The sequence below is a fragment of the Ceratotherium simum genome, chromosome 11 (assembly GCF_057802395.1).
Source record: "Ceratotherium simum simum isolate JZ-2026a chromosome 11, ASM5780239v1, whole genome shotgun sequence".
Classification (NCBI taxonomy): domain Eukaryota; kingdom Metazoa; phylum Chordata; class Mammalia; order Perissodactyla; family Rhinocerotidae; genus Ceratotherium; species Ceratotherium simum.
The window spans coordinates 24,057,712-24,072,279 of NC_141910.1; the positions used below are offsets into that span (position 1 = coordinate 24,057,712).

At 35.1% G+C, this 14,568-nt stretch overlaps 1 protein-coding gene across 4 annotated transcripts in view; it reads left to right on the forward strand.

Moving 5' to 3' along the window:
* Positions 1–13: 13 nt before the first annotated feature.
* The window catches only part of PUS10 (pseudouridine synthase 10), a 67,075-nt gene continuing 52,520 nt past the window's right edge, over positions 14–14,568 (forward strand). Inside the window, exons 1-4 of one of the 4 annotated variants that reach the window (XM_087436711.1) lie at positions 14–150; positions 3,570–3,710; positions 6,620–6,883; positions 7,618–7,704. In XM_087436711.1, coding sequence (XP_087292837.1) covers positions 3,585–3,710; positions 6,620–6,883; positions 7,618–7,704 — 477 coding nt within the window. In that variant the 5' untranslated portion in view covers positions 14–150; positions 3,570–3,584. The other 3 variants (XM_087436713.1, XM_004435655.3, XM_087436712.1) reach the window with 3 other exon arrangements.

Sequence of the window (14,568 nt, forward strand, 5' to 3'; positions counted from 1 at the left end):
AGGTGGGGAGTGTGGCAGCAGGCTAGCCAGGTTTACTGATCTCCCTACAAAGGACCAGGGGAGAGTTCACTCAGTCCTCGCGAGAGGCGGCTGGTACTTTCGTTCTAAAGTTCTCGTTTCCTCGGGGAACAGAATTGCTAGACGCAATAGGTGCGTTGTCTTTAGTCTTCCCCGTTCCCTCTGAGGGCTGGAAGGGGTTAAATCTCAGGCTCCGACGTCGTGGGAGAAGGTGAGGCAGGGAGGTCTGAGGTCCGGCGGTGCGGACTGGGTGCTGGAGAGGTGTGGATGGAGGGGATCTTTTCCTTCCTGCTGGAGCGTCTTTGTTAGCAAGGAGGGGGTGAGTGGGAAGTTTCTTGGACTTGACAGAAGGGGGCAGGGGCTTGCTTGGCCAAAGGGGAAACTCGAGGTTAGATCTCAGATGAACTTCCAAGAGTCTAGAGTACGTTCCACAGCTGAGTGTATCGGTAGCGCAGTGAAGTTGTGAGCGCCTCCTTCTTTGGAAATCCACACCCCACCCCCACCCCCACGAGTGAATGACACCCTTCTGTATGGAAATTAGTTTTAAAAGATCACAGGTTCTGAGACTCAATCTGGTCATTTTGGTGCTTTTTCACATGCCCTGCTCCTTCCCTATTTGCAGTGAATGGTTTCTGTAATCGTCCGAGAGGTGAAAAGAAAGTCTGTCCTCTCCTCCAATAAACCAGAGACTGGGCTAGTTGTCATTGGTTGTGGAGAAGTGACTCGATCGCGGTAGGGATTCTGACACTTGGGAGGAGGTTCTGTTGCAATGACTTGTTCCAGTTCTTTCTGTAAAACAAACACTTAAACGAAAAGCAAAAATCTTAACAAAGGTAACCAACAATGAAAATCTTAGAATATGGGATGCGTTTCTCAGAGCTTGCTTTCAAAATAAAGCTCATATGGAACAACTGATTTCTGATGTCTTATGAAATCCTATTATTTCAGCGGTGTATATCAAGATGAAACAACCAAATTTAAGGCATAAGTATTTCCTCCTTTTAATGTTAAGGTGCTTGAGAAGTCCTTAGATTGTTGCTAGGTGAAAATGATCTGGAGAGGTTTGTAAGTCCATTCAGTTACTAACACACACACACTCAAGACCTGTTTAAATTACTTAAGACAGGAGGTTTCCTGATTCTCAACAGGTTTGGGAACTTCTCGGAGCCAAGCGATTGTAATGTGTCACTTATTGACTTTGCATGATATCTATATGTTAGTGAACCTATTGGAGAATTAAACATTCAGTCTTTAAACCAAAGGAAAGAAAGCATACCTTTTAATAAAACTATCCACTTAAATCTCCCCGGAAATCTTTGATACAAAGTGTCCTTCTTAAGCACTTACTCATCATTCATTTGTTGGAGAGGAGGGTTTATTTGTTTCCATTTCTGAGTTAAAGGCTAGTCTGAATTAAATGAAATCCTTGACTCCCTTTAATTCATTTCTAACTAATAGAAAGGAGGAGAAAAGATTACTTGAAGAGTAAGACAGAAAGAGTTTCTTTGTGAGGGGAGTGCTGTCAGGGATATACTTTAAATGCTGATAATCAGCCCTTCAGGGAATTCCAACTCCTTCTCAGCATCAAACTAGCAGATTAAATGGGCTGGGGGAAGGGATTCAGATCACTTGTAAATAGTAATGATCACACAGAGCTTCGTTATGTACAGAGTGTTCTCTACATATTCTGTGTACTTTTGTAAAAATGCCCTGGAACCCGGATTTACTTAGGGAACCCCAAATCAATGTTTCCCCATCCAGGTGTCTGAAAGTTCTCACTCGTGTGTCCAGACAAGCCTGATTTTCTTCCCTTTCTCTTCCTGCCAACTCACATATTCACCTAACTAGAACTCAATCGGAAGGTATCTGTTTTTTGTAGTCCTGGCTGCTGAACTGATTTTTATGGTGAAGAGTTCTGTAGAACTACATACCTGTCTTCCTCATTATTTTGTGTCAAAGATCTACTCTTGATAAGTGGCCACAAACATTTAGAAACTTACAAGTAAGTATTGGGTTTTAAAGGGTTGGAAAACACAAATGAATTCTAAGAATCACATCTTCATAGTAAGCAGTTGGTAAGAGCTTCACTCTGCCCCAAATCTTAAGCAAGTTCATTTGAATTATGAAACGACACAAGTTGGGCCGGCCCCGTGGCTTAGCGGTTAAGTGTGCGTGCTCCGCTGCTGGCGGCCCAGGTTCGATCCTGGGCGCGTACTGACGCACTGCTTCTCCAGCCATGCTGAGGCTGCGTCCCACATATAGCAACTAGAAGGATGTGCAGCTATGACATACAACTATCTACTGGGGCTTTGGGGGAAAAAAATAAATAAATAAAATTGAAGAAACGGCACAAGTTAAGAGGTGCCACTGTCTTTATCTGTATGACCACAGTTATACCATACCACAACATTGCCATGCAATCACTGTTTTATAAAATATCACTAGTTCCTCATTTTAAAGTAATATGAACTGATTCATTAGAAGAATATCTATTTTTGCCAAACAGAATGATTAGGTAATTTAATTTTTAGTGCTCTTCCTTCCTGGCAACAAGAGATTTTCCCCCATTCTCTGTGTAGTATTTGTTTCTCACTTAGAATAAACTGAGTTTATTCAAATTGCAAAGAGTAGCAACTTGTTTTAGACAATAATTACTCAAATATTTTGCATTTAATTTATTTTTGTTGGAGATTTTACTTATGCATGAAAGGAGCAGATTTTCCTCATTTTGCTAATAGTTCATTGTCATTTAGTTATTATTTCATCAAAATAAAATTGATGTTTTTGGATCTACTGACCAATTTGTTTTAAATACCTGACTGCTTAACCTTAACTGCTTAAGGTTAGTCAAGTATTATATAATATAGACTGATCTGATTATTTTTTTCTAGCAAACTCATTTTTGATTTCTTTTTTTTTTTAAATAATTTTTATTTATTTATTTATTTTCCCTCCAAAGCCCCAGCAGATAGTTGTATGTCATAGCTGCACATCCTTCTAGTTGCTGTATGTGGGAGACGGCCTCAGCGTGGCTGGAGAAGCGGTGTGTCGGTGTGCGCCCGGGATCCGAACCCGGGCCGCCAGCAGCGGAGCATGCGCACCCAACCTCTAAGCCACGGGGCCGGCCCTCATTTTTGATTTCTGATAGGAAAAGTTTATTGAATTTTCTACTCTGTTCTCAAACAATACTGAATGGTACAAAATGAAAAGCAAAATTTCACTCTGTGCGCTTGTTTTCATGACCCTCCTCAGAGACAAACATTCTTGATTATTTTAATTTCTTTTGGTTGATTTAGTAGTATTGATGCACTTTATCATAATCCAGAATGCTAAACTGAATTCCTTGACAATTAGAAACTTTTACCTGATCCATCTAATAAATTTCCTTCAAGTTTATGTTTCAATATGCGTATAATGAAAGGGACATTATTGGAGAGTATGACATAGTGTTTACCCAGTGAAAGCTAGTTTTTATCCCTAAAGGTGATGACATATTTGTGAAAGTAAAACACAAAAGATGCTTATTAGTTTTTCTTTTTCTTTCTTTCTAGTTATAATTATTCAATATGTTTCCACTGACTAAGGAAAACAAGCACGTGGCCCAGTTGTTGCTCAGTACTGGTACCTGTCCAAGATGTATCTTCAGATTCTGTGGTGTGGATTTTCATGCATCTTACAAACTTCCCTACAAGGTATTTTCACTTTTTTTAAGTTAAGAAAGTTTCTCTAATTTTAAATGAATACCTGTACATTTGAGGGCAAGTATTTATCCATAACTTCATGAAATTAAAAAATATATATATATAAAAAATAATTACTGGTAATGGTAATTTTGGAACTTCTATTACCATAAAAATGTAAGGTCCTTCTTAAGTGATTATATCTAACATTTAATGTCATGGGATCTTTGTGGAGCAATTCCTTGGTGCATTTAATGTTTGTATAGACTTTTCCTAAAGAGTATCTAGTATATCACAAAATAGTACTTCTTACCAGATATTAGTAAGATGTAACAGGAGGGAGTGATAGTCCTGAGATCCTCTATTAAGTGGAAGAATTGTGGATTTAGATGCCTTTTTTTCTTTTTCTGTTTTCTATATTACCATTTGTACTTGCAAGTAGGTATTTGCAACCCTCTAGAGTAAATGCTTATCATCATCATTATTTACTGCTATTAATAACAACAAAAGTAATATATATAGATCTTTGACATTTATGGTAATATACAGAGAGCTTTGACATTTAATAGAATATGTCCACAAAATATGTTATATATAACATGTATATATGTTATATATATATTTAATTTATAAATTAAATAATATATAATTTAATTTATAAATTAAATAATATACAATTTAATTTATAAATTAAATAATATATAATTTAATTTATAAATTAAATTGTATATTATTTAATTTATAAAGATTTAAATATATATGTATATATAACATGTATATATGTTATGTTATATATAACATATTTTGTGAAATACATTTGATTCTAATAGTGATGTTCTTTTCAGAGGCAGATAGTAATTATATATATATGTAAATATATACCTGTATAAATAGTATGTACACACACACACACACACATGCACACTCAGTTCCTTATAATTTTTAAAAATTGCCCAGGAGTTAGCAATAGCAGTCATTTTTCCTATGTATTAGTTGCTTCTATTATATCCAGTATTCATATAACATTATTATATGTCAAGCTCTCATATAATCCTAATAACCTATTAGGTAAGTACATACTATGATTGTCTCTATTTTCAGATGAAGAAACTGAGGCACAGAGAGGTTAAGCAACCTGCCCAAAGTTACACAGCTATTAAGTGAGCAAGCTAGGATATGAACTGTCTGTATGAATCCAAAGCCTAGAATTTGGAGCTAGAAGACATGGATTTGAATCCCAGTTCCACCACTTTCCAGCTTCAGTTTTCTCCTCTGTAAATGAGAATGATGATAACATCCACCTCACAGGATTTTAAGGGACAATATCTAATAAAGTATGTGAAAACACTTTGAAAACTGGAAATGGTACATATGCTATGATGATTAATATATATGTGTATATTCATTTTTACACACTATGACTATAGAGGAATGTGACTGGTTTTGTGTGGCTCTCCTTACACATTTTTTTCAGACACAAGATAATCTATTATTCTATGCATATGTTATAAGATTTAAAATATATATTATATAAAGAGACTTAGTGTTACCAACTTTTCTTTGTATCATTTTGTGTAAATAAACATGAAAATATTTGAAAACAATTTTTTGGTGAATGTATTTAAATTTTGATCTGTTCTATTCGTATAACTATGTAAGTACACATACATATATATGTACTATGTTATACTGACGTTATAGATCCTAGGTAATAGTAAACATGTTTGTGTGAATCATGATATACCTGTATGTCTATGTACATTTGAGTATTTCTCTGTTAAAGATAAAATAAGAGAGCTAATGTCTTAATAAAATGAATTAAATTTGTTTGAGTGAAAGCTTTTTCCCTTTAGAGTCCGTAAATTGTAACCTGAGTGAATTTCAAAAGGATATTTATTCAACAACTGAATAATAAAACCTGTCTAATTTAGATAAAACAGAGGAAAAGTCCTCTGAATATTTACATGAGTGGAATGTCTGAAATATAAGAATGGTTTCAAAGGAATGCCAGTTTTAACATTCTAATACAAAGGGTGACAGAAATTAGGTAAACTAGAATGTAGTAGAGGGTTTCTTTCAATTAATGCATGTAAATGGTTTGTAATTATGGTGCCAAATTTCAGCATTGCCAGCATCTGTTTACCTTTGTTTAGTAAATTGTTTTGAAATTATTTTTACTTAATAGATTTCTAATTTCTGTCTAATTTTTCAGATTTCATAATAAATATTGTACATATGAGGTTTTAGTTATTGAGATTATTAAATAACATAGCAAGGATGGAAATTCATTTTGTATTTCTTTTTTTTTTGTGAGGAAGATCAGCTGTGAGCTAACATCCATGCCAATCCTCCTCTTTGTGCTGAGGAAGACTGGCCCTGAGCTAACATCCGTGCCCATCTTCCTCCACTTTATGTGGGACGCCACTACAGCATGGCCTGACAAGCGGTGCGTTGGTGCGCGCTGGGATCTGAACTGGAGCCGCCAGCAGCAGAGTGTGCGCACTTAACCGCTATGCCATGGGGCTGGCCGCTCATTTTGTATTTCTATTTTTTAATAATTAGAATTGATTTTTTTTTTTACTGAAATTAGCAAGTGAATGCCCTCACAACAGACTGCAAACCAAATTAATAAATTTGTTAATGGAGCCTTTCTGCCTCAGATTTAGGACTTCATCTTCACTGATATATGAAACTCTTTTGAAAAAAGTATTTACACATTTATTATAAGAGTTAGGTAATTCTCTTTTAAATTCCCCAGAATGCCAATGTTGGCTAATAAAATTGATTGCTCCAGAATTGATATAAATCAACATTGTATAAGTCTGTGATGTATCATAATTTTTACTCCAGTTTTCATGCTTCATTTTACTGTTAAAGGCATCATCAAAGTGTTATTACTTTTTTTAAAATTAACTTTCCAGGAATTGCTCAATGAGCTACAGAAATTTCTGGAAACTGAAAAAGATGAATTAATTTTGGAAGTTCCAAACCCACCTCTCAAGAAAATTCGACTACAAGAACTAGAAGATGGGATTGATGGGAATGATAATCTGAGTCAAAATGGTGAGGGAAGGGTCTCCGTTATTGAAGATGGAAGCATTGCTTCCAAGAACTCAAATTTGAATGTATGCAATGTTTGCCTAGGGATTCTTCAAGAATTCTGTGAAAAAGAGTTCATTAAAAAGGTAAATAATCTGTTTTTTATTATATGTGCAATTACGTAGAGATTTTCAGTCATAAGGCCTAGAATTCTTGTATCTAGAGGAACAATGCCATTCATTTCGACTTGTTTCACACCAATGGATCATTAAAACATTTTGTTAGTTTTTTTCAAAAACAGAAGCCTACTCCTCAAATTACCTTTTTATCAACATGATATCTGAAAATTAGAGAAATATGTATCCATGTATTTCAGTCATGAGTGCTATTCAATTGAAGAAAAACATAGCAGTTTTCCCTTTGCTATTTAACATAGCTAAGGAGTTAGAGAAAACTTCTTTCTTAGTCATACCTACTAGTGTCTAGAAAAGACAAGTATTACAACCTTGTGGAAGCTAGACAATTGAATATGGAATGGCCTTTTGTTTCCAGCTGTCAAGAGCACCATATTTGGCTTGATTTTGTTTAAAATCTTTTTTAAATTATGAGGTGACCTAATAGAAAACTATTTTGACATTCAACAGATTGTTCTGCAGGTGAGTCCTGGCTGTTTTGGTACCTTGTGATATCAGTCTTTAGGGTCATAACTAGTAAATACTTGATTTCAGGATGTTTGTGTGAGTTCCCTACTCAAAGGTGAAAGTTTGGAAGTTTTGCAGTGTCATCTCTTGGAGCAAAAATTCATGTTATGAAGATTAGTGTAAGATTTTCAGCAATTCCTGGTAATTTATATAATACTTTTTATGTAATACTTTTTTAGGTATGCCAAAAGGTTGAGGCCTCTGGGTTTGAATTTACCAACTTGGTATTTTCAGTCTCCTTCCCACCACAGCTATCTGTAAGAGAGGTAAGGTCATTTACATGCGTAAAACTACATGTGAAATGCATGCTAGAAATTTCTCCCAAAAATGGAAATGTAGAAATATTCCTTGCCATATTATATTTTTCACATTTTGAGTTCTTATTGAATGATTGAAAGCATTACATTATTATAGCTGCTTAATAGTGTTGAGTGAATGAATGAAAAAAAGGATTGTTGGTTCAAGTTAGTTTATCCATTATAGGACTGCCATCTTTTTTAAAGGTCCTCATTCAATAGTAGACATTCATTGAGCATTAGCTCTGTGTGAGGCATGTTGGTCAGAGAAAGAGATTTGATCAGGACTCCAGAGATCTTTTGGGGCAGATGTGCATTTTATAATGATCCTGGGATAGAGTCATTTCAATTATGATGAACCTTCTTATTTTCTGGAATAAAATATAAAAAGATGGCACCTCTTCTAGTCAATGGAAAATGGGAGAGAAATAACCTCATGTTTATTTTAACTTTTTTCCTTTGTTAAGTGGGAAAAAAAGTAGTAGTCATTATTGTAACATTCTTGTATGTCAAAACTGACATAAAAACATAAAACTATCTTTGTTATTACTGTTAAATGAAGTATGGGGAGAATGACCTCTGTAATCTCAAATTACAGTGAGTTCTAAACATACCCATTTATGTTTATGAGATATCTTTTTCCCCAAGAATCCCAAAGCATGGCGAGAACGTTACATTCTATACCATCACTTTCTTTGGGTGAGCATATTTATTAGCCCCCAAAAGACTGAAGATTGATTTAAGACTTGTTCAGACTGGGTAGAATGATAGCCAAGAGCTGGGAAGTGAAAAAGAGTGGAATGATTTTAAGTGGTGTCTCTGTTGATGACAAGATAACTGAGCAAATGAAAGAATAAAGAGGATGGTGATGATATACTGAGGTTTATAGTAAACCCTTAAAGTCATTTTCTAGTCAATCATCAAAGCATTTCTCATGGATAGATCATCTTCAGGATCCACTTTACTGTCTACTTTTGGTAGAGTGAAACAGACTTCCATAAGTTAAGTGACTCACAAAAAGTTGTAGTGTTTGAGTAACAAAAATGAGAATAAGAAGTATATTTTCTAAATGTGGATATATATCTTACCACCAAACTCTTCCTCTCAAAGTTTATATTTTTACATTAAAATTTTTGTCCATTCTTATCATTATGTGATGCTTTTAACAATATTAATTTAATATTTGTTGAATATGTATGAAGTATTTCTATTCAATATTAGAAACAGAAGATGGCATTTTTAAAAACAGAATTATTCTACTTAAACTATACCTATTTTTTTGTAACTGATTTTAACCGCTAAACTATTTAGCAGAAATATGTAACTGTTCCAATTATTGGGGAATTAGTACCTTTCCCCAGTTTAGTGTGTTAAGTGACTCACTGTTTTCCTTTGTATTAATGAGTAATATATTTTTACCCATTCATTTCTTAAGAATAATAGTTATTCAAGCACTATGCAGTTTTATATTCAGTATACTATTTTTACAACCCAGATTTCTTCAGTTTATGTTTCACTTTGTGCTTTTCTTTTATTATTATGTTTTGTTACTTTCTTTTATTGCCTTCTTTTATTACTTCTTTAGAGTTGAGTTATGTTATGTAGGCCAGACTGGATATAAATTGCTTTTCAAACTGGTTAACTAATTTGTTACACATCCTAATTTAAACAAATTATATGTTTTCAGAATATTCTTGCATTTTGAATATAAATTCTGTGACTTCTCTAGTGCCATGTTTCTTCTACATTGTGGTTTTTCAACTTAGATCTTGTAAAACTTAGAACTTATTTGTCTGTATGTAGAATAAGCATATCAATTTGCATGGAATTGATTGATGCTAGTTATCTCACAATTCAGAGTGGAATATACAACTGAATGCATTTGATTGATTTAATTTTTTTCTACTTCTAAAGTAGAAAATTATGATCACAGATATATTAATTTTAAAGCAAATAGTTTTTTCAACGTGGTTAATATTTATTATATTCCTGCTTACAAAAGAACCAAGGAAAGGGATAACCTCAAGTGAAGGATTTAAAAAAAAAAAAATCAAACTATTAAATTTGTATTAACCCCTCCTTACTCCTGGTCCTACCAATCCCTTCCTGGCTACAGCTATAGCTTTTATTTATCATCATTATAAAAGCACTAATTTAAAAGTATAGGAAGAAAAGCTTGCAGCTAGTATAATCATCATCATATTCCACTGAATTTGGTAGAATACGGAGGGAGGAAGGGAGTACATCTCCTATGTGTGTTTTCCTAGAAACTAGCTGATCTGGTCAGGACAGTTTTAAACTGAATGCTGCTAAAGAGCAGAAAAACAAGCAGATTAACTGATGAAACCCTGTTAGACAGCAAGTAGGACATGGTAAGCAGAATAAATGGAGGCAGTATCCAGGGATTCACAAAAGACAACACTGTGGAAACTAGCTAGACATAATACTTAGAGGCTCCAAAGTCTTTATAACAGCATACAAAATTTAAATGATAAAGTTGAGATTATGAAGGAGAGTAATAAATATCTCATGATTATCATGGGGACTTTCTGGGTTTGGGCTTACCGTTTGAATGTAGCAATGGAAGAATAAGTCTTTCTTATGAGACTCGGGTTTCTTCAAAGGAGAGATGTAAGAGTGTGATATGGCAAGAAATTGTATACCTGCATTGAGATCTGAGATCCTGAGAGTGGAAGGATGCTAAACACCATCTAGAGGTGAATAAAAAGGGAGAGAAATGGGATAGATACAGGAGTGGAAGTATGCTGTATGATCTTTGGCCAAGGGAGAAGGTGATGAGTTGCAGACACATGATAGTCACAAAGGTTAATGTATGAGGGACTCCCGGTGTCTAGGCACTTGATGGAACTCGCATTTGATTAAAAGCATGTTGTCTGACAACTTTTGGATTGAAACTATTTCTTCTCCTAGAGTAGTGGTTCTCAAACTTTAATATGCATAGGACTCATTTGGAGAGTTTTCCAGGCCCCATCCCCAGAGATTCTGATATAGTAGGTCGGGTAGGACCCATGAATTTGCATTTTTAGCAACCTCAAAGGTGATGTTGGTACAAGGACCACACTTTGAGGACCTATATCCTCAAGGATAATGGGGGAACTAATCTAATCCTAAATGAAAATTTGCTAACCTTTTAAAATTTGTATTCCTGATAGGAAGGGAGAAATAGGTATAATTAGAATATATCCTAGGTTTTTGATAGGTGGACTTTAAAAGTCCAAAGAAAAGGTAGTCAAAGAAAAATGGCATAAGAATATGGGCTGGAAGATAAATTAAAAGGATTAGGAGGTTCAGAGAAAGTGTAATTCAGACTTGAATTCAAACCAAATTATCCCAACCAATAAAAGAAAGCTTAGGGGAAAAAATACACCCAATGAAAAAGAAATGAGGAATCTTGCTCTCTGTCTCTGTCTCTCTCTCTCTCTCTGAGCGTGTGTGTATTTACATAAACATTTCTATTTATATATATTTATTTGACTTTTTATTTTGGAAAATTTCAAAAGTAATAAGACTAGCCTAATGAACCCCTATGTACATATCACCCAACTCTAACAGTTAACAATTTTTTTGCCAACCTGAGGTCAATTTAAAAAAAAAAACAACAACACAGGAACGGTGAAGTCAAGTTTATGCAAATGTAAGGAGTCTTAGATCTGTAAGAATAGCAGTTGGAAAATAAAATCTCTAATGAGTTGAGGCTTGCAAGAATTGCTAAAGAAGACTTGGGGTGCTTAAAGTTATGTTTAGAGCAAGAAAAAGATGAAAAAGGGGATGGATATGCTATTTGGAACTGATGGTATACTGCTGATTGGTGATATAGAGAAAGCAGAACTCTGAAAATCCTATTTTGCTTCTGTCCTTTCTGTCAAGGAAAATGATCTTCAAACTGAAAAGGGTAGGATGATCATTGATAAGGGAGAATGAAAGCTCCACATGGTGAAGCATCTCTAACTGAGTTTAGGTGTTTGGGCCTGGATGAATTACATTCCAGAATGGATTCAGAAAGAACTTGCAGCTGTCCATGATCTTTGAGAGCTTTTAGAAGATAGCAGATTTTCCAAATGACTGAAGACAGATAAGGGCAGCTCCAGTGTTCCAAAGGTGAAGAAAGCTGATTCTGTTAACTATCATCTGTGGAATGTTACCCTGAAACCCAGGCAAGATTCTAGATCAGGAACTAAAGGAGTCAATTGTAGGTATAAGGAAGACTTGATTGTCAACACACCAATCAGGTTTGCTAAGAACAAATCATGTCCTCATCATTTTTTCCTTTTGCAGGCTAGCAGGACTGGTAGAGTGGGGAAATACAGTAGTACCAGTGTGACTGGAATTCAGCTCTTCATTTAACCAGGTTTCTTTCTCATGATAACTTCCCGAAAGTGGCAAGAAACATGAGCAGGATGTAAAGACAATTGGGTGGATTGTGCCTGACTGGCCATACCCAAAAGGAGCTGATTATTGACTGGCATCAAACTGAATAGTGTTTCTCCAACTATGCTCTGCAGATCAACCACCTGAAACTTACTTGGGGAAAGGTGTTGAAGACAGATTGCTGGGCGTGTCTCAAACCTCCTAAATCAGAATTTCTAGAGATGGGGCATAGAAGCCCCTCGATGGTTCATGTACACATTGAAATTCAAGAATCACTGAATTTCCAGATTTCTGATGTGCTGTAGGACTCTTCATATCTTGTCCTGTTCATAATTTCTATCAGTGATGTCATAATGGGAACATTCACTACGGGTGTGCATGACATAGAGCTGAGAGTACAGCAGATAGGTTGAATGTTAGAATTGAGATCCAAAACGATCACAAGAATGGGGAAAATCTAACAAGATGAAATTTAACAGGAATAAACATAAGTTCTTATACTTGGGTTTAGAGAAACAACTGCCAAGTAAAGGATGAGGCAGAAGTGGCTTAAAAGCTATGACTATAGACAAGGCTTAGGAGTTTTAGTTAATAGCTCAATAAGGATTAAGGTTGTGATGTACATAACCTTTTAGGATTTTAGTCCAAATATTAGAAGTATAGTACCTGGAAAGATGAAGGTGATAATCCTCTTTTACTCAGTGCTGGCCATTCCTGGAGTACCATATTCAGATGGAACACTCTACTTTAGGAGGAACAAGGACAAATGGAAAGGCATTTTGTGGTAGTCCACGTCCTAATCCCCCAAACTTATGAATATGTTGCTTATGTGAGAAAAAGGGACTTTGCAGATGTAATTAAGCTTAAGAACCCTCAGATGGAGAAATTATCCTGAATTATCTGGGTGTGTTCAACTTAATCATTAATCACATGAATCCTTAAAAATACCCTTCCTGGCTGAGGTTAGGATCAGAGGATGATGTGATTACAGAAGGATGGTCAGAGAGATGCAGTGTTGATCACTTTAAAGATAGAGGAAAGGAGCATTAGCCAAAGAATGTGAGTGGCCTCTAGAAGCTAGAAAAGATGAGGAAATGGGTTCTGCTAGCCTAGAGCCTCCAGAAAGGAACACGGCCCTGCTGACACCTTGACTGTTAGGCCAATGAGACCTGTGTCAGACTTCTGACGTAAAGAACTGTAAGATGATAAATTTGTGTTGTTTTAAACCACTAGGTTTGTGGTAATTTGTTATAGCAGCAATAGAAAACGAATACACATTTAGAGAAGTGCATTTAGAATGGTGGAGACATCTGAAACCTGGTCACAGGAGCCACCATTGAAGGAACCTGGGTTATTTAATTTGGAGAATAGATGATTTAGTGGGATGAATCTGCTCTCCTTAAATATTTGAGCAATTTTCTGCTGCAGAGATAGAATCAGGAGGGAAATAATTTTCAACTATAATGAATTATCCAGAACAGGATGGACTGTTTTTTCAGGGGTGTTGAGTTTTCCATCACCAGAATGTTTAAGCCGAGGCTGGGCAACTACTGGTAGAGATATATAGAAGGAAGGTGTGCACCATATGGTTGATTAGACTAGAGCCTTTGTTCAGTCTTTTCAACTCCAAGATCTTCTATAGTTTTAAGAAAAATATTTATTATTATTATTATTATAGTTATTTTTCATGTCTTATATTCATGATTGATTCCTCTAAACTTCTACACCACATTAAAATTAGTGCCACATTAAAATTACTGTAGAATACATGACCCAGACTTATGCTAATGTTAGGCTAAATTTGCATTTATGGGAAAAGAGCATTCCATTAAGTCCTTTTAAAAGGAAACACTTTCAAGTCCTGTTAATTCTTTCAGGTTTAACTTTACTAGTAGAGTCCAGTAGGGGGCAGTATTGTACTATCAGTTTGCCTTATTGATCCCTCCTCAGGGATAGTGTGCAGTAAACAGTTTTCTCACTCTTTTGTCTATAAATGGATACAGTGTCTCTCAAATATTACTTTGGTTGTATGAAACACCTACTTCTTGATATGCAACTTGATATGGTTGGAGTTTTATTTGTCAAATCAAAACTTTTTTCTTTTCATTTGTTATTGTAATATCTCCATACTTTGCACTATGTACTATAAATTGTACACAGCCCTGGAAAAGTAGCCAAAAATAAAAGCAGTACCATTTCTGCGGTACCAGTTTATATTTACAAAATTGTCTTTTCTTAAATTCTGACAAATGAATATTCAAAAGACTTTGAAATTTTGCTTAAATCTGTAACCAGTTTGGGATCATCATCTCATTAAGAATCTAAAGAAAGCAATGAATCCCTTGTCTTAAAAATGCACATATTCAACATTTTGCATATACTTATAGGGGCCTCTTAAACTCCCAGTCATTAATCTAGGATCTTTCCTAATTGGATACTCCAGTA